Here is a 19746-nt window from a genome sequence, read left to right as displayed (position 1 = left end):
ATCCTCCCGGCAGCCTGGAGGCAGCGGGTTTTCAACTCCATACACGGTTGGGCACACCCATCTATCAGGACAACCGGCCGGCTGGTCTCCAGCAAGTTCGCATGGCACGGACTTCGCAAGCAGGTCAGTGAATGGGCCAGAACGTGCGCCCAGTGCCAAACAGCCAAGGTGCAGCGGCACACTAAAGCCCCGCCGCAGCAGTTCGAACCCACCCACCGGAGGTTCGACCACATTCATGTGGATATCGTGGGCCCCCTACCAGTGTCCCGAGGAGTGCGGTACCTCTTAACTATGGTAGACCAGTTCACGAGGTGGGCAGAGGCGGTCCCGCTCACTGACACATCTGCTGATTCCTGTGCCCGAGCGCTGATTGCAACCTGGGTAGCACGCTTTGGGGTACCGGCCCACATTACCTCCGACAGAGGTGCCCAGTTCACCTCTAGCCTGTTGGGAACGCAGCTGCACCACACAACTGCCTACCACCCAGAGATGAACGGACTGGTGGAACGCTTCCACCGTCACCTGAAGTCGGCTCTCATGGCCCGCCTGAGCGGACATAACTGGGTGGATGAGCTTCCCTGGGTCCTGCTTGGAATTTGTACAGAGCTCAAAGAGGATCTGCACGCCTCGTCGGCCGAGTTGGTGTACGGCACACCCCTGGCTGTCCCAGGAGAGTTCATACCAGCCCCAAGGGGGCAAGAGGAGGAACCCGCAGCAGTCCTGGACAGGCTACGCGAAAGGCTCGGCAACCTGGCCCCCGTACCGACTTCACAGCACAGACAGACCCCGACCCATGTACCCAAAGACCTGCAGAACTGTAAGTTTGTGTTTGTACGAAGGGGCGGACGCCGGGCACCGCTACAGCGGCCGTTCAAGGTGGTCAACAACAACGGGTCCACGAACGTGCTGGACGTTGGGGGGAGAGAGGAAGTTTTCATGGTGGACCGACTCAAACCAGCCCATGTGGACTAGGTGCAGCCGGTCGCGGTTCAGGCACCGCGGCGCAGAGGCCGGCCTCCCAAACGGAGTCTGATCAAGACTGTACACATTGGAGGGGTGTATCGCCGGTTCTGGGGGGTGGGGGTTATGTGGCGACCCACCTTCTGCGCAGGCGAACCGGCTCGCAAATAGACTTTGGTATTGCCCCTCCGACGTCATTTCCGCCCGGAGAGGGCGGGCGCTCGGGATTTAAATACCAGCGCCGCGAAGTTTGAATAAATTACTCTCGAAACGACTTACCGACTGCGTGTCGTTGTTTCAGTGCTGTGTGTAGCACATCGCTACAACAGTACGTTGGCCTCCATCAATTGCAGGATTGAGTTTAAGAGCCAAAAAGTAATGTTGCAGCTATATAGGTCCTTGGTCAGTACCCACTTGGAGTTCTGGGCTCATTTCTGGTCATCCATCTCACGACAAGAAGGATGTGAAAACCATAGAAAGGAGTGCAGAGGAGATTTACAAGGATGTTGCCTGGATTGGGGAGCATGCCTTATGAAAATAGGTTGAGTGAACTCGGCCTTTTCTTCTTGGAGTGACAGAGAATGAGAGGTGGCATGACAGAGATGTACGAGATAACGAGAGGCATTGACTGTGCGGATAGTCAGAGGCTTTTCCCGGGGCTGATAGGGTTAGCACAAGAAGGTACAGTTTTAAGGTGCTTGGAAGTAGGTACAGAGGAGATGTCAGGGGTTTGTTTTTTATGCAGAAGGTGGTGAAGTTGTGGAATAGGCTTCCGGCAGTGGTGGGGGAGATGGAAACGATAGGGCCTTTTAAGAGACTCCTGGATGGCTACATGGAGCTTAGAAAAATAGAGGGCTTTGGGTAAAGCCTAGGTAGTTTTTAGGTAGGGACATGTTCAGCACAGCTTTCTGGGCTGAGGGGCCTGTATTGTGCTGTAGGTTTTCTATGTTTCTGTATAGGCTAAATCCAGGCAAATGGATCCAACTCAGGTAGACACATTGGTCAACATGGACCAACTAGGTCAGTGGACTTCTTTCCACAGTGATAACTTTATAATTCTCTAAGATGTCACCACAAATGTTTCCCTCAGGTTAACTGAGAAAGGAGTGATACTCCCAGTCTGCCAAACTGTATTAGGAGAAGTCCATTAGCCTTGTGTTCTTTCCAATGTTGGCAAATACACTTCTTGAGAGGTATTCAGACCTAGAGGCCACAAGACAGACATTGAGGACAGCAAGGACCTTCATCCTGTCACTAGAGGCTGTGTCCAGACTGAAGAACATATTGGGCTTGTATACAGGATCCTTTCATCCATATCAGTCACACAAAATTGTTCAATAATCTAGAAAAATCAGAGCAAGATTGGTGCCAAGCTCATGATAGCCATGTGGCAATATAATAAACATGTTGGAGAAGGGGAACTTTCAGAGGTGACTTCACTCTCTCTGTAGAAGTGAAAGAGTAAAAGAGTGAAAGAGTGAAAGTGAGTCTCTGTAAAAGAGTGAACACATGTGAATTCAGAGCAGACCCTTGTCAATTCCAATTTCTCATCATCTTCTTTATCTGGTCTTTCAAGTCCTCTGCCAGAGAACATTCAAAGCATCTGCTGCTGCCAGCTTTTGAGGAAGAGAGTTCCAACAACTTACATATCCCTCAGTAAAATTTTTCTGTCTCACCTCTCCTTTAAATGAGAGATGCATTGCATTGAAATAATGAACTTTGTTCTTGATCTATTGCCCAGTAGCACTCACAGCTACTGAGATGAAGTGCTCTGAGATATTTGTCATGACTAGAATGAGCAGCTACCTGAGCAAATACCTGGATCCAGTGGATTTTACCTACTGTTACGATATGTCTACAGCAGATGGAATTTCACCGGTTCTCCACTGGGCTTTGGGCTTTGAGAAAATCTTATCCTGCTCTTTATCCATCACATCTCTTCATTAATGTCATCACCCCCTGAGTACTGATCAACAAGCTTCAAAATGGAATGAGAAATGGAGAGTTATGGGGGAAGGAAGGATTAGATTGAACTATGTTCTAAAACCTGACTCTCTAGTTTCTGTAAACAGCCATAGATTTTTCCCAAGAGGGCATAATTTAAGGTGATTTGGAGAAATGTATAGTGGAGATGTCAGGGGTAGGTTTTATACACAGAGAAGTGCTTAGAATGTGCTGTCAGGGGTGGTGGTAAAGCCAGATACATTAGGGATGTTTAAGGGACTCATAGGTAGGCACATGGATGAAAGAAAAATGGAGGGCTATATTGGAGGGAAGAGTTAGTTTAGTTGTATGTCCAATACCAGTGGGAATGCATTAAAGATGAGAGGGAATAATTTTAAAGGAGATTTGAAGGACCTGTCCTGGACAAATCATATAAATATAATTGTGAAGAAAGCATTACAGCACCTCTGCTTCCTCAGGAGTCTGCGAAGATTCAGCATGTTATCAATAACTTTGGCAAACTTTTAGCAAAGTGTGGTGGGAAGAATGCTGACTAGCTGCCTGGTATGGGAACACCAATGCCTTTGAGCAGAAAATCTTACAAATGGTAGCGGATTCAGCCCAGTACACCATGGGTAAAACCCTCCCAAGCATTGAGCACATCCACATGAAACATTGCCAGAGAGAAGCGGAATCCATTATCAAAGATCCTCACCATCCAGTCCTTGCTCTTTTCCCACTGCTGATGTCAGACAGAAGGTACAGGAGCCTCAGGACTTGCACCATCAGTTTTCTACCCCTTAATCATCAGGCTCTTGAACAAAAGAGGATAACTTCACTCATTTAAGGACTCTTTTATCTTGTTACTTCATACTTGTCATTTATTGTGTTTTACTTATTATCTGCATTTGTGCAGTTTGTTTACAGTTTACAGTTCCTGATGTTTACAGATCCCGTTTACAATTGCTGTTCTATAGGTTTGCCTGCAGGAAAAGAATCTCAGGGTTGAACATGGTGACATGTATGCACTCTGAGTTGAAAGAGTTAGACAGAGCTCTTAAAGATAGTGGAGTCAAGGGATATGGGGAGAAGGCAGGAACAAGGTACTGATTGTGGATGATCAGCCATGATCACAGTGAATGGGGGTGCTGGCTCGAAGAACCGAATGTCCTACTCTTGCACCTCAAAATGTTGACAGTTTATTTGTTTCCATAGATGCTGTTTGGCTTGCTGAGTTCCTGCAGCATCTCGTGTGCACAGGAAAATGTGAAATCAAGCTCCCATACACCAGCAGCACCGGCAGCTCATTCCATACTCTCACGACCCTCTGAGAGAAGCTTCCCCTCATGGTGCCCCGAAACATTTCAGCTTTCACCCTTAACCGATGTAGTCCCACCCAACCTCAAGTGGAAAAAGCCTGCTTACGTTTACCCTAACTACACCTCTCATCATTATGTATACCTCTAACTAATCCCCCCTCCACTGCTGCTATATACTATATACGGTGAAGAAGGTCACGCCCTTGAGTAACACTTTTATATTCCGCACTCTTTTGTTCAACTTTGATTACTGCAAATGTTCATTTACTTAACTAATGCCCGTCATCAAAACACGCCTTTGCACTAAACACTCTGAATGGCATCTGGAAAAAAAATACTTCTAATTCGCTCTGTTATCATGGGTACTGGGAGTGAAGGATCTATACACATAAGATTATTTATCCATAATCTCCAGTAACTAACTCACACAGAACCTGGGTCAACAAAACCAAACTTTCAAAGTTACTATTTTAAGGGGTGTTTATATTCCGTTCAATTTTCTGTTTCCTCTGGAACTAATTCAACAGTCACCACATCCATCTCTTTACGGAGTCACCTTCAGCACTCAAAGATGACGAGCGCACGACTTAAGCAGGTGAAGATCACAGAATTAGATTCATTGCCACTGATAGATCCTGCACTCAAACACAGGTAGCACAGGTTCTCAGTGGCCACTTTATTAGGCTCACCTGTACAACTGTTCGTTAATGCAAATATCTCATCAGCCAATCATTGGATTGCCACTCAGTGAACAGAAGCATGCAGACATGGAAAAGAGGTTCAGTTGTTGTTCAGGAAACATCAGAATGGGGAAGATATGTCATCTATGTGACTTTAATTGTGGAATGATTGTTGGTGCCAGATAGGGTGGTCCGAGTATCTCAGTAATGGCTAACCTCCTGGGATTGATTTTTTTTCTCCCAAATGCACAACAGTCTCACAATTCACAGAGAATGGTGTGTAAACAAAGTTAAAAAGAAACATATAACCATTTAACAATTACAGTGCAGAAACAGGCCATCTCGGCCCTTCTAGTCTGTGCCGAATGCTTACTCTCACCTAGTCCCACCTACCTGGACTCAGCCCATAACCCTCCATTCCTTTCCCGTCCATATACCTATCCTATTGCTTTTTAAATGACAAAATCAAATCTGCCTCTACCACTTCTACTGGAAGCTCGTCCCACACAAGTACCACTCTCTGAGAAAAGAAGTTCCCCTTGTGTTCCCCCTAAACTTCTGCCCCTTAACTCTCAACTCATGTCCTGTTGTTTGAATCTCCCCTACTCTCAATGGAAAAAGTCTAACCACGTCAACTCTATCTATCCCCCTTACAATCAAGTCCCCCCTCAACCTTCTACGCTCCAAGGAATAAAGACCTAACTTGTTCAACCTTTCTCTGTAACTTAGGTGCTGAAACCCAGGTAACATTCTAGTAAATCCCCTCTGTACTCTCACTATTTTATTGACATCTTTCCTATAATTCAGTGACCAGAACTGTACACAATACTCCAAATTAGGCCTCACCAATGCCTTGTACAATTTTAACATTACATCCCAACTCCTATACTCAATGCTCTGATTTATAAAGGCCAGCATACCAAAAGCTTTCTTCACCACCCTATCCACATGAGATTCCACTTTCAGGGAACTATGCACCATTATTCCTAGATCACTCTGTTCTACTGCATTCTTCAATGCCCTACCATTTAACATGTATGTCCTGTTTGGATTAGTCCTACAAAAATGTAGCCCCTCACACTTATCAGCATTAAACTCCATCTGCCATCGTTCAACCCACTCTTCTAACTGGCCTAAATCTCTCTGCAAACTTTGAAAACCTACTTCATAATCCACAATGCTACCTACCTTGGTGTCGTCTGCATACTTACTAATCCAATTTACTACCCCACCATCCAGATCATTAATGTATATGACAAACAACATTGGACCCAGTACAGATTCCTGAGGCACACCACTAGTCACCAGCCTCCAAACTGAAAAACATTTATCCACCACTACTCTCTGGCATCTCCCATCTAGCCACTGCTGAATACATTTTACTGCTTCAATATTAATACATAACGATTCCTAACTAACTTTGTCAGAGGCCTTACTGAAGTCCATATAGATAACATCCACTGCTTTACCATTGTCAACTTTCCTAGTAACCTCTTCATAAAATTCAATAAGATCTGTCAAACATGACCTTCCACGCTCAAATCCATGTTGACTGTTCTTAATCAGATCCTGTATACTCCTCTTGAGTATGAGATGACCACGGCTGCTTTTCTCTTCGTTTTTCATTCCTTTGCCCTCTCAGCTACTCTTTCTTGTTCCTTTAATTAATTGTTACAAAGGCAGAAAATGATCATAAGCACAAGACATTCTGCAGATAAAGCAAATCCAGAACAATACACACAAGCTGCTGAAGGAATTTATTTAAAACATAAGCAACAAGTTTTATGCTTCATTCTAGACTTCTAAAGAACCTTTCAAACCTTTCGATCGTAAAAGCATCAGGATCCAATGGTATCAATTAACTGTTTTATAGGTGTATATTTAGATCATGTATTTCAAATGTGAAGAATCCAAACAGTTCAATACAATATAACTACTACAGAACAATGGACAGATCTCAAAGACACATAAATGCCAATGTCTGAGTAATGTTCTATAGTTTATTATTAAGAACCTGAGCGATAGATCTCTAGAGATAAACACGCACTATAATGTCTTAACAGTGCTGCTACTGTCTAACAACTGTACTGTGTGCACATCACAGACAGGTCTCCACACAAGAAGCAACCACTTGCCTGGTTTCTGTGCAGTAGATATCCCTGCCTCCAACCACTCCACTCCAAAATGTGACATTTACCAGAAGCATTGTATACAAAGGGCCCATTGCTTGTTCAGAATCCCTTCCACTCACCATACAATTTATTTGACCCCACAGGGGAAAATGATTTCCCATCTTAGGAAGGAAGTACAGGAGCATCAGGACTAGGACTGTCAGACTGGGTAACAGCTTCTTCCCTCATGCCGTGAGACTAATGAATACCCTGTCACTACCGAGGTCTGGTCACTAGGACAGCAAGCTGCTTACTTTACTGTTTACCTGTGCTATACTCTATATGCATTTTGAATAATATTTCATTAACATTTATGGTAATATTTAGTTGTATACGCTGGGTGTTTTATATATACTTTGTGGATGCACAGAGGTCCAGCTAAACATTGTTTCATCTGGTTGCATTTACGTACAGTCAGATGACAATAAACTTGAACTTGAACTCCATGTCTATGTTGCTATCTATATTCAAGGGCAGAACTGTAGAGCAGAGTCCAGCCACAGCTGTATAGCTCCAGCGACCCGGTTTCAATCAACCTCTGGTGCTGTCTGTGTGGAGTTTGCACATCCCCCTGCCAACACATGGATTTGCTACTGTTTGGTCTTGGATCTGATTGGTGGGTTAAGTGGCAAATAGCGATTGCTTTTAGGATATTCAAATGAAACGTGGTTATGCAAAGGGTGGTGAGGACAAGAAAACTGAGGGATTGGAAAATCTGATGGAACTCGATGGGAAGTAGGGTATTTGTGCAAGGGGCTTGTACGTTCTTCTCCTGACCGTGTAGGTTTTCTCGAGGTGCTCCGGTTTCCTGCCACAGTCCAAAGACACATTGGTTGGAGGTAAATTCTCATTGAAACTGTCCTGTGATTAGGCCAGGGTTCAATTGGGGGTCACTGGGTGGCGCGGCTTGAAAGGCCGCAAGGAACTATTCCACACTGTGCCTCAATGAATAAAATTTTAAAAATATATATTTGGAGAATATCTTTGTGGGCAGGTTTGCTTGAATTGTTGGGGAGGATTTAAACTAATTTGGCAGGAGGCTGGGTTCCTGATTGATAGGGAAGAGAGTGGGGCAGTTGGTTTATGAGCAGAGACGGTGTGTAGTGAGACTGTCAGGAAGGACAGGTAGATGATAGGGCAACATTGCAGTCAGTGGGATAAGCTGAAGTGTAACATTAGGGCAAAATCAAAAGGGTGATGAATACAGGTATGGAAGTGTTATATTTAAATGTCTGCAGTATACAGAATAAGGTAAATGATCTTGTAGAGCAAGTGGAGATTGGCAGGTGTGATGTTGTAGGTAGTACAGAGTTGTGGCAGAAGGTAGCTCATAGTTAAGAGCTTAACATCCGCAGAAACACATATTAAAAGGACAAGCAGATAGGCAGAGGGACTGCGCTAGATTTGTTGGTAAAAATAAATTCAAATCCTTACAGAGTTGGCATAGGATCAAATGATGTAGAATCCTCTTGGGTAGAGTTTAAAAAAAAACTGCAAGGTTTAGAAGATCCTAATGGGAGGTATATACAGGCCCCCGAACAGTAGCCAGGATGTGGGCTATAAATTACAATGGAAGATAGAAAATGCATGTCAAAAAGAGCAATGTTATGGTAGTGATGGGGGATTTCAATATTCAGGTAAGTTGGAAATATCAGGTTGATGTTGGATCCCATGAGGACTAGAATATAAAAGCAATGGCGTCATGCTGGGGCTTTATAAGGGACTGGTGATGCCTCACTTGGAGTATTGAGTGTAGTTTTGGGTCTCTTATCTAAGAAAGGATCTGCTGACACTGGAGACTGTTCAGTGGAGGTTCTCGAGAATGATTCCGGGAATTAAAGGGTTGTAATTTGAGGGGTGTTTGATGGCTCTGAGCCTGTACTCAAAGAAATTTAGAAGAATGAGGGAGGAATCTCATTGAAGTGATGAGGAGGTATACAGGAGTGGAAAGAGAGATATTGTTAAACTGGGACGAGAATAGAAAAGAAGGAGAGAGATGTTTCCTGCACATTTGAATTAAGTTCTGGGGAGGCTGAGAACATCAGAAACTGAGGGATGATCTTGTGGAGGTGTAATGGTTTTGGTTTATTATTGCCACATCTGCCGAGATAGAGTGAAAAAAGTTGTCTTGCACACTATTTATAAAATGTCTTCCTGTTAAAGAAAACTGTTAAGATCATGAGGAGCACAGGTAGGATGAATGCACTCTGCTTGTCTCCTGGTTTGGGGAATCAAGATGTAATAGGCCGAGTTTTATTGTGAGAGGGAAGAAATATATATGGAACTTGAATACCATTTTTTTGCACAGAACTTGTACATAAGTGGACTGAGCAGCCAGAGGATGTTGTTGAAGTTAATAAAATAACAGCTTTTAAAGGCATTTACACAGATCCATGGATAGAAAAGGTTCAAGTCGTGGATGGAATGCTGACAAATGGGAGTAGTTTGAATGAACATCCTGGCTGGCATGGACTGCTTGGGCCAATGGGCATCATGATTCTCTTCTTTGAGTATGTATCTACATTCATTGCTATCATCCCTCAAAACTAATGAACGAGCTCCGGAAACTCAGCCTCAACACCTCCATGTGCAACAGGATCTGCCATTTCCTCACTTGCAGACTCTAGTCAGTTTAGATTAGCATTAATATCTCCTCCACATTCACCGTCAGCTCAGGTGCACAACAAGGCGGTGTACTTAGCCCCCTGCTCTACTCATTTTACACTTATGACTGTGAGGCCAAGCATAGCTCCAATGCCATATTGAAAGTTGCTGACGACACCACTGTCATTGGCTGAATCAAAGGTGATGACGAATCAGCATATAGGAGGGAGATTGAAAATCTGGCTGAGTGGTGCCATAACACAACCTCTCACTCAATGTTAGCAAGACCGAGGAGCTGGTTATTGAATACACGAGGATGAAACATGAGCCCGTTCTCTTTGGCGGATTAGAGGTGGAGAAGGTCAGCAACTTTAAATCCCTGTGTGCTATCATTTCATAGGATCTGTCCCAGGTACGCACGTAAGTGCCATTTAAAAACAAAGCATGGCAGCACCTCTATTTAGAAGTTTCCGAAGATTCACCTGTCATCTAAAACTTTGATAAGCTTCTATAGATGTGTGGTGGAGAGTACATTGACTGGTTGCAGCACAGCTTGATATGGAAAGCCCGATGAGAGCCAATGAGATTGTATCCACTTTAGACCTGTTGTGGTGGTCGACAAATGGCAGCGTGTCCGGATATTTGCTCAAGCAGAAGTTCATTCTAGTCATGACAGATCTCTCAAATCACTTCATCACAGCAGATGCTACTGGGCAAAAGATCAAGAACAAGCATTCATTACTTCAGAGTAAGACATTACTCATTTAACTCAGAGATGAGAACTCCGTTTCTCAAAAGGTGGCAGAAGCAGATGCTTTGAATGTTCTATGGCTGATGATTTGCAAAACAAAGGAATGAACGGATGCTGATGGGAAATTGGAATTGACAAGGTCTTCTCTGAATTCATCATATTTTTATGTGTTCTCTCTTTTCACTCCTTTCCACAGTGAGAGTGAAGTCACCTCTGAAGGTCGTTGTTTCCTGCCCCTGTTCAACATGTTTATTATGTTACCATGTGGCTATCAGGAGCTTGGCAGGTAATTGTTTGAATAATATTGCGTAACTGATAAGCATGTGTAGGATGCTGTATAAAAGCCCAACATGTTCTCCAGTCTGGACACAGCCTCTACTGACAGGATGAAGGTTCTTGCTATCCTTAGTGCCTTGCTCGTGGCCTCCAGTGCCGAATACCTCTCAAGATGTGAATTCGCCAACGCCGTGAGGAACTCAAGACTAGTAAACTTAGCGGATTTGGCTGACTGTGAGTATCTTCATTTCTAGTTAACCTGAGAGAAACATTAGTGGTGACATCATAGAAATTAGGTGCCACAGTGCCGTAGCAGTTAGCCTGATGCTATTATAGCTCAGGGCATTCGGGAATTTGCATTCAATTCCAGTGCAATTCTGTAAGGAGTTACTGTACGTCCTCACCATGGAATTGTGGGCTTCCTCCAGGCAAACTATCTTCCACCCACAGTCCAAAGATATACCAAGTAGGTTCATTGATCATTGTAAATTATGTTGTGATTAGGTTAGGGCTAATTGGGTTTGTTCGGCATTGCTGGGGCAGTGTGGCTCAAAGAACTGTAACAGATAACTGAGCTTCATCATTAAGTAAGTGGATAAATTATTTGGTTATCAGTACAGAAAGAGATTAAAGGTTGTAATTGTATCACTTCCCACTACTTCCTCCATAAGATCAACACTCTCTGAGGGGAAAAAGATGTCTCTCAGTTTTCTTTTAAATTGTTCCCCTCTCCCCCTAGGCCCATGCCCTCTAGTTTTAGACTCAACTATCCGAGATCCCTCAGTTCGTGGATCATTGCCTCTTTGACATCTATCCGGAGTAAATGGTTTATTTATTTGGGAGCTCAATAGATGTAAGACCATTGTCCTTTATTGAAACAGTTTTGAGCCCTCAAGAGAGATTGCTAGAGAGAGAGTGGGGAATGCATGCCCTTTGCTGCAGGAAGGATTTGACCCAGTTGCACATTGATAGGATGATGGATTGCAGATTAGATATGCTTGTTTATAGCTAACACCTATGGATCTTCAAAACTGATATCAATGACGTGAAATGTCCAGGAGGAATTAGTCACACTATGTTGAAAATCAAGTTGTTTCCTATTTGTAACAGGTGTGTGTGTGTGTGTGTGTGTGTGTGTGTGTGTGTGTGTGTGTATGTGTGTGTGTGTGTGTGTGTGTGTGTGTGTGTGTGTGTGTGTGTGTGTGTGTGTGTAAGTAAGTCTAAACCAGCAATTTGCATTCTCTTGTGTATCCAGGCTTAAACATGTTTGACCATGGTGGAACACCAGAATCTATGCAAGGAAATTGCAGTGGGTCAGACACCATTTCTTGGATATTTCCACAGTTTACTGTTCATATTTCACATTCTACCATCTGAGATATTTTGCCTTTACAAGCGATATGATGATATCAGTTTGACATTCATTCTCCCAACGGGAAAACTGACAGGAAGTCAAGCAGCACAGAAGGAGGCCCTTCAGCCCAGCTGGACCATACTGACCAAGCTCTCCATCTGTGCTATTCCCATTTGCCTGCATTTGACCCATATCCCTCAAAACCATTCCCAACCCTGAACCTGTCAAACTGCATTTTAAATGTTAATATACCTGCCTCAAATACTCACCCTGGCAGCTCATTGCATTACTGACCACCCTCTGGTGAAACAGTTAAAATACAAGACAGTACAGTACAGGGACAGGCCCTTCAGCCCACGATGTTGTGTTAAATCAAGTTGCCCCTCAGGTTCTTATTAAATCTCTTCCCTCTCACCATGAACCCATGTCCTGTAGATGTTGTTTCCCTACCCGGGGAAGTGACCGTGCACATTCACCTTACCTTTATACGCCTCCATAATATCACCTCTCATTCTCCTACACTCCAATAAACAAATTCCCAGCCTGCTCAACCTCTCCATGTAACTCAGTCCTTCCAGTGCCAGCATCATGTAAATCCCTGTGCACTCTTCCCAGCCTGATGGTAACTTTCACAGAGCAGGGCGGCCACAATATTCAAAGCGCAACCTCACCAAAGTGTTGTACAGTTGCAGATTAACATCCCAGCTTCTATACTCACTGCCTTGATGGCTGCGTGCCAATGCCTTCTACACCACCCTGTCAATCAACCTGCGTTGTGAGTCTCTGTCTCTACAACCAACATAAGTATTGTAGTGTGTTCCAGATAGTAGGCACCCTCTAGGTGGAAAAGCTACTCCTCAGACCCGCCCTAAACCCCTTCTGTCTTATCACCCTTGATGGATGGTGAGGTTTGTTTTGGAGCACCTTTGAGTAGTACACTAACATAAGTCAGGTCCATCAGAGATCATGAAAAAAACGACATTGATTATTCCAACTTACTCCCTTCAGTGTGCGAGACCGGTTAAATGAAGGAAGGTGTCCACCGGGATATCTCTTCCACTTGTTTCCTCCATTTGGATTCTGATGACGATTCCCCGTTCACTGTTTCTGGATTGATTGTGTAACGTTTGTTGCCACATGTCAAATCTTTGTTTTGATCACAGGGGTGTGCCTGGCCAACTATGAGAGCGCATTCCAAACAAACGCAATTCATTATGAGAGGAACAGTGCAGGAAATATCTGGTCAGCGGACTTTGGGATTTTTCAGATCAACAGTTATTGGTGGTGCTACGAACCAGGTTTTCCAAGTGCTGGGAATGGCTGTAATGTTTATTGCCAAGGTATGTGAACTGTTACATTATTTATTTCATGTTTTCTCTTCCCACATCTGTGCTGAGGGGATGAGTTTTGAAACAAATTTTACCCATCCTGCCCATGCGATATACTGTGGTATTTGTGTCCAATCACACCTCTTTTATAGGAAGCATCTGGTCCTGATGTCCATCCTCACTTACAAAGCCAGTTTTCATTACAGACACTGACCTGAAAATCTTCCTTGTGTTGTGACGAGGATGACACATGCAATTGTTTCTGATGACATGATAGTTAACTCTGTTTCTCTTCCCACAGTTACGGCTCGACCTGCTGAGTGTTTCTAGTCTTATATGTTTCTCTTTGCATTTTCATGGGTTCCATCAGTCTTTGGTGAGCCACTGTCTTTCTGCTTCCTGCTGGAACCTGAAGTTGTACCTTGCTTATTTGAGGCTTCCCACACAGATGGGTTCCTGTTCCATCAGATAACATAGATGCATGGCACAGTGGCACCATGTCTGAAGCCCCTGCCGCCCAGCTCGAGAGACCCGGCTTCAATCCTAACCCCCAGAGCTGTCAGTGTACAGTTCGGTTGGTTAATCGGTTGCTGTGAAGTGACCCTCAGCCAGGTGTATGGGGGGAGAGTCAGTGTGGTGTTGATGGATATGAAAGCTAGGATGGTTACAGGGAAATAGTTGGTGGAATGGCCTTCCTCAAAAAGTCGATTAGACTCCAAAAGGGTCAATAGATTCCCATTTTTATATATAGAATAGAGTAAATCCCTGATTATCTAGTGTGCCTGGCACTTTGTTCACACTTGGCTGCACAATTGTATCTTATTTCTATTGACACACAGACACACTCTTAGTTCACCTTGGATGTTATGTTTAAGATTATAATAAAAGACTGTTAATTGGCAAACGGATTTATTATTTCATATCTACCGAGGTACCATGAAAAAGTCTGTTTTGCTTGTCATCCATATGGATCATTTAATCACGTCAGTACATTGTACAGCCAAATGCCGAATAACTTGTTACAGCCACGGAGAAGCTGCAGTGCGGGCAGACAAGAAGGTGCAAGACCATGAAGAAGTTGACTGTGAGATCAGGTGTCTGTCGTATTGTTCCAGGGGACTGTTCAATAGTCTTATCACAACAGAATAGAAGTTCTAGAGGAAACATGGAAACTGGGGTCCCCATGAATGGAAAGGGTCGTAAGCTGAGCCATCAGGATATTTGAACAGCAGGACAATGGAGTTTACCATAATGGTAAACATTTCTAACTTTGGAGTAAATCATAGCTGAGCTTTGAGTGTTGATTCTTTTCTTCCTTTTATTGTTTCAGATTTATACGATGTGCAAACTGCCATAAATTGTGCAGCAATTGTAGCAGAACAGCAAGGAATGAAGGCCTGGTACGTTGAAACTTCCAACAACTTCTTTTCTAGCATGAAATATCAAAATAATTCTTGAAAGATCACTTCTAATGCCTCCATAATCTCTTCAGCTATGTCATGCAGCATCCTGGTCTATAATCCATCTGGTCCAGGAGACTTATTCACCTTCAGATCTTTCAGCTTCCCAAGCACCTTCATTTTATTTTTAAACTTTTTTTATTGAGTTTTCAAATGATTACAGAAAGAAAAAATATATACCCTTCCCCCTTCCCCTTAGCCCCTTCCCCCTAATATCCCTATAAAAAAAAGAAAAAGAAAAAGGAAAAAAAGAAAGAAAGAGAGAGTGCCTGGATATCGGAAGATCCCCACTTGCTCCACGGAGTTCGTAATAACTTTAGTATATATATTTATTTCTTTCCCCAAATAACCAATTATTTTATCTTCGGAGCACCTATATATTTAATCCTGTCTTTTGTAAATAAGGGTGCCAAATTTTCAAAAATGTTTCATATTTATCTCTTAAATTATAAATTTTTTCAAGTAGAATACAGCTGGAAATTTCATTCTTCCAACGATCTATACTTAAGTATGAATCTGATTTCCAAGTAACTGCAATAGTCTTTTTGGCTACTGCACCCTAAGCACCTTCATGTTCATAATATCAACTACACTGTCTTTTGTCCCATGACACTCATGAATTGCCGGTGAATACTAACTCAGTTCATCTGCTATTTGTTCCCCATTACTACATCTGCAGCAACATTTTCTGGCAGTCCAATATCCTCTTGCCTCTCTTTTACTCTTTAAATATCTGGGAAAAAATTGGCATCTACTCCTGTATTATTTATGAGTTTACCTTTATATTTCACCCTTTCTCCCCATATTGATTGTTTTCAGTGCCTTCTGTTGGGTTTGAAAAGTTCTCCAATCTTCCATCCTCCTGCTAAGTTTTGCAACATTGTATGCCTGCTCAATCGCATTATGCCGTCTTTGTCGGCCTTGGTTACTTCATCTTCCATAAGACAATTAGACATAGGAGCAGAATTAACCTACTTGTTCCACGTTAATTCCAGAAACACATGCCTTTGCTGCCCTACCACCACTCCTACTAGAGACTCAATTCCAATCAACTTTAGCGATCCCCTCTCTCACGTCTCCATAACTACCTTGATTCACTTGTAATACTATTACATCCAATTTTAGCTTCTGTTTCTCAAGCTCATAGGGTGAAATCCATCATATTATAATCACTGTTTCCTTTGGGTTCCTTTACCTTCATCTCCCGGATCAAATCTGTTTGATCACACAACACCAAGTCTATTATTGCCTTTTCCCACGTGCGACCTGATCTAAAAAGCCATTCATATGCATTCTACAAATCCCATCTCTCGGGATCCAATAGCAACCTAGCTTTTCCAGCCAATCTGAATCTTGAGGTCCCCATGATCACTGGAACACCAGCTTTCTTACATGCCTTTTCTATCTCGTAATAACGCCACAAATGGCTACTGTCCAGAGGTCTGTTTATTACTCCCAGCAGGGTCTTTTTACCCTTGCAATTTGATTTTGCTTCTTTCTTGCTGTGGATTTGTTTTCATCTTTTACCAGCAGAGTCATTCCCTCCAGCTCTGCCCACTTTGCGGTCCTTTCAATACAATGTGTGTCCTTGGATGTTTAGCTTCCAGCTGTGATCTTCTTTCAACCACAACCCTATGGTGACCAGTGTCCCGACTCCCAATTTGTAATTGTGATATAAGCTCATCAACCTTGCTCCACGTACAGTACACCGTCAGTACTGTAGGCACCACTGCTCTACTCCAATTTGTCTCCACGTTGCCTGAAGTTTATTTCTTATCCCTTTCTGAACCAGATCTTACTTTTTATGCAGAATCAGAATCAGGTTTATTATCACTGGCATGTGATGTGAAATTTGTTAACTTAGCAGCAGCAGTTCAATGCAATACACAATCTAGGAGAGAGAGAGAGAGAGAGAAATTAAAACATAATAAATAAACCAGTGGATCAATTACATATATTGAATAGATTATTAAAAAATGTGCAAAAACAAAAATACTGTTTATTAAACGTAATATAGTGTCCAAAGCTTCAAAGTCCATTTAGGAATCAAATGGCAGAGGGGAAGAAGCTGTTCCTGAATTGCTGAGTGTGTGCCTTCAGGCTTCTATACCTCCTACCTGATGGTAACAGTGAGAAAAGGGCATGCCCTGGGTGCTGGAGGTCCTTAATAATGGACGCTGCCTTTCTGAGACACCGCTCCCTAAAGATGTCCTGGGTAATTTGTAGGCCAGTGCCCAAGATGGAGCTGACTAGATTTACAACCTTCTGCAGCTTCTTTCAGTCCTGTGCAGTAACCCCTCTATACCAGACAGTGATGCAGCCTGTCAGAATTCTCTCCACGATACAACTATTTTTTTGAGCGTATTTGTTGACATGCCAAATCACTTCAAACTCCTAATAAAGTATAGCCGCTGTCTTGCCTTCTTTATGACTACATCAATATGTTGGGACCAGGTTAGATCCTCAGAGATCTTGACATTCAGGAACTTGAAGCTGCTCACTCTGTCCACTTCTGCAGGAACATCTCTAATTTCACCTGCATTCTCTTCTACTTTTATTTTACCTTTACTTTCCCAGTCTGCTGAACCCACATCACCGCTACCATTTCATTTGAAGCCTAGCCACAGCACTTGTTACACGATTCCCCAGGGCCCTGACCCCCCCCACGATGGGTCTGGTGGAGCCTGTTCTATTGCAACTCTCCCTCCTTCCCCAATACTGGTGCTTGTACCCACAAATTCAAACTCACATCTCTCACATTGATTGTTCAGCCATGTATAGAACACTTCAAAATTATTGTCCCCGTACAACATACATGTGGTTCAGATAGCAACCCAGTGATCTCAAGCTGTTCAAATTCCTTCAACCAAACCCCTATGCTTGTTCTGCCTATGTTGTCAGTACACACACACACTGCAGTATTTGGTTCTTTGCTCTTCCCTCTCGAAAATTTCTCTGTAGGCCAGATGAAGTGTCCTAACCCCAGTCACCAGGCAGGCAACAGAGTCAAAAACCTGCAGTCCCTTCAGTCTCTGATTGTTCCTTTCACTCTTGTTTTACAGGGTCAGCTGGGTGGACAACTGCGAGGGAAGGTCAATTCAGCATTTCGTCGAGGGCTGCTGATTGAAATGAAAATACTTCTGCCATCTCTTCCCAACCCTGTGTATGTCCCTGTTAGTAGTTGGCTCTGTATGGCTGAGACCACTGCAACACCAGTTATGCAGGGACCAGCTCTCGTTCACAGCTTAATAAAATAAATGCAAGCAAATATCAAAACTCAATCCTGTCATTCTCTTTGACTAACTGCTAAGACAACAGACTGCACAAGGGTCGCTTCTGGGGGTGGAGCTGTTTAATCACTGGCTCAGGAAACAGAAAGATAATTGAAGTTGGTAATTGGCAATAGGTTTATTATTGTCACATGTACTGAAGTGAAAAACATGATTTTGCCATCCATACAGATCATTTCAGAACACATGGACACTGAGGTAGTACCTGGGCAAAAGCAGTTAACAAAACTCAGAACACAAGTTTACAGTTAGAGACTCAATACCACAGACACAGCACAGTCCTATTGGGATTCAGATAAATGCAGCCATGTTACCAACTGTTGTACCATTCAAATGGCACTTCAACTACAAGAAGGCCAATTTCAACGGGTTCACAAGAGCATTTGACCATAAGGTTAAACAACAAGCTCACTAACACAAAATGAGGAGCACGCTGGAAACCATTGCGAGCCAGTGCACTTTCTCTTTGCTATTCCACTGCCGAATACGCCTGCCCTACATGGGAAAGATCTACTCATGATAGGAAGATGGATGCCGTTCTGAATGCAAGCTGCTGACTTATCACAGGTTGTTTAAAACCAACAAACACCAACAGCCTATATATCCTGGCGGGTATCGCTCCCTCTGATATAAGAAGAATGGTAGCCAGCAAGAAAGAATGATTCCCTCAAGCATCAGCTGAGAGGCACCCTCTACATGGTCATACACCTACACCCAGCCGCCTGAAGTCAAGTAAGAGCTTCATGTACAATGTTGTTCCATTACAATCAACCCCATCTGAAGCCCGCATCGCCTTGTGGGTAGACCGGCTCGCCAGTCTCAAACAACCCCCAATGATGGAAATTCCATCGGATGAAAGCCTTCCCCCAGGAGCTAATTGCAACGGGGCAACCTGGAAATGCCTTAACAGACTTGGGACTGGTGTAGGTCATTCAAAGGTGTCACTGAGCAAATGGGATATACAACCAGCCCGAAAACTTGTGAATGTGGAACTGAGCCACAATCTATGCAACATCTCCTGCAATGCCCATTGCTAGAGGAACCCTGCACTGATGCAGATCTTGCCGAATTCAACAACAAGGAGCAAAAACATGTCCAGTTCTGACTGAGCTCCGTATTGCCTGTTCATGGACACAATAAAAAGAAGTTACAGAGAAAGTGCAGTGTAGGTAGATTATAAGGTGTGAAGTTCATGAGGTGTTGTTAGAGATATCCAGAGTCCATCTTTCTCATGTAAGATATTCATTCAGTTGTCTTACAGCAGATGGATAAGAACTGTCCTTGAACCTGGTGAGCTTTTGTATCTTCTGCTCGCTGGAAAGAGGGAGAGCAGAGAATGTCCACATTGGGAAGTGCCTTTTGTTATATTGGCTGCTTTACGGAGGCAGTGGGAAGCATAGACAGAGTCCATGGAGGGGAGGTTTTCCTGATGGACTAAACAGGTGGACTAGCTGATATACTAAGCTGTGAAGCATCCAGATGGGATGGTTTTTATAATACACCTGTAAAAATTGGTGTGGGTCAATGGGGACTTGCCAGATTTACTCTGTGTTCCGAGGAGCTAGAGGCACTGATGTGCTTTCTTGTCCACAGCATCAACACAGTTGGA

At 43.4% G+C, this 19746-nt stretch overlaps 1 protein-coding gene across 1 annotated transcript; it reads left to right on the top strand.

Moving 5' to 3' along the window:
* The first annotated feature begins 351 nt into the window (after positions 1–351).
* LOC132392411 (uncharacterized) lies at positions 352–18117 on the top strand. The gene is made up of 4 exons (XM_059966235.1): positions 352–817; positions 13223–13399; positions 14718–14787; positions 17910–18117. The coding sequence occupies exons 1-4, from the start codon at positions 490–492 to the stop codon at positions 17968–17970; spliced, it is 636 nt and encodes a 211-aa protein (XP_059822218.1). The 5' UTR covers positions 352–489; the 3' UTR covers positions 17971–18117.
* The last annotated feature ends 1629 nt before the right edge of the window (positions 18118–19746 follow it).

Source organism: Hypanus sabinus, chromosome 4 (assembly GCF_030144855.1).
Source record: "Hypanus sabinus isolate sHypSab1 chromosome 4, sHypSab1.hap1, whole genome shotgun sequence".
Lineage (NCBI taxonomy): Eukaryota > Metazoa > Chordata > Chondrichthyes > Myliobatiformes > Dasyatidae > Hypanus > Hypanus sabinus.
Note: the sequence above shows the minus strand (reverse complement) of the source record. Positions and strands in the feature narration are given on the sequence as shown.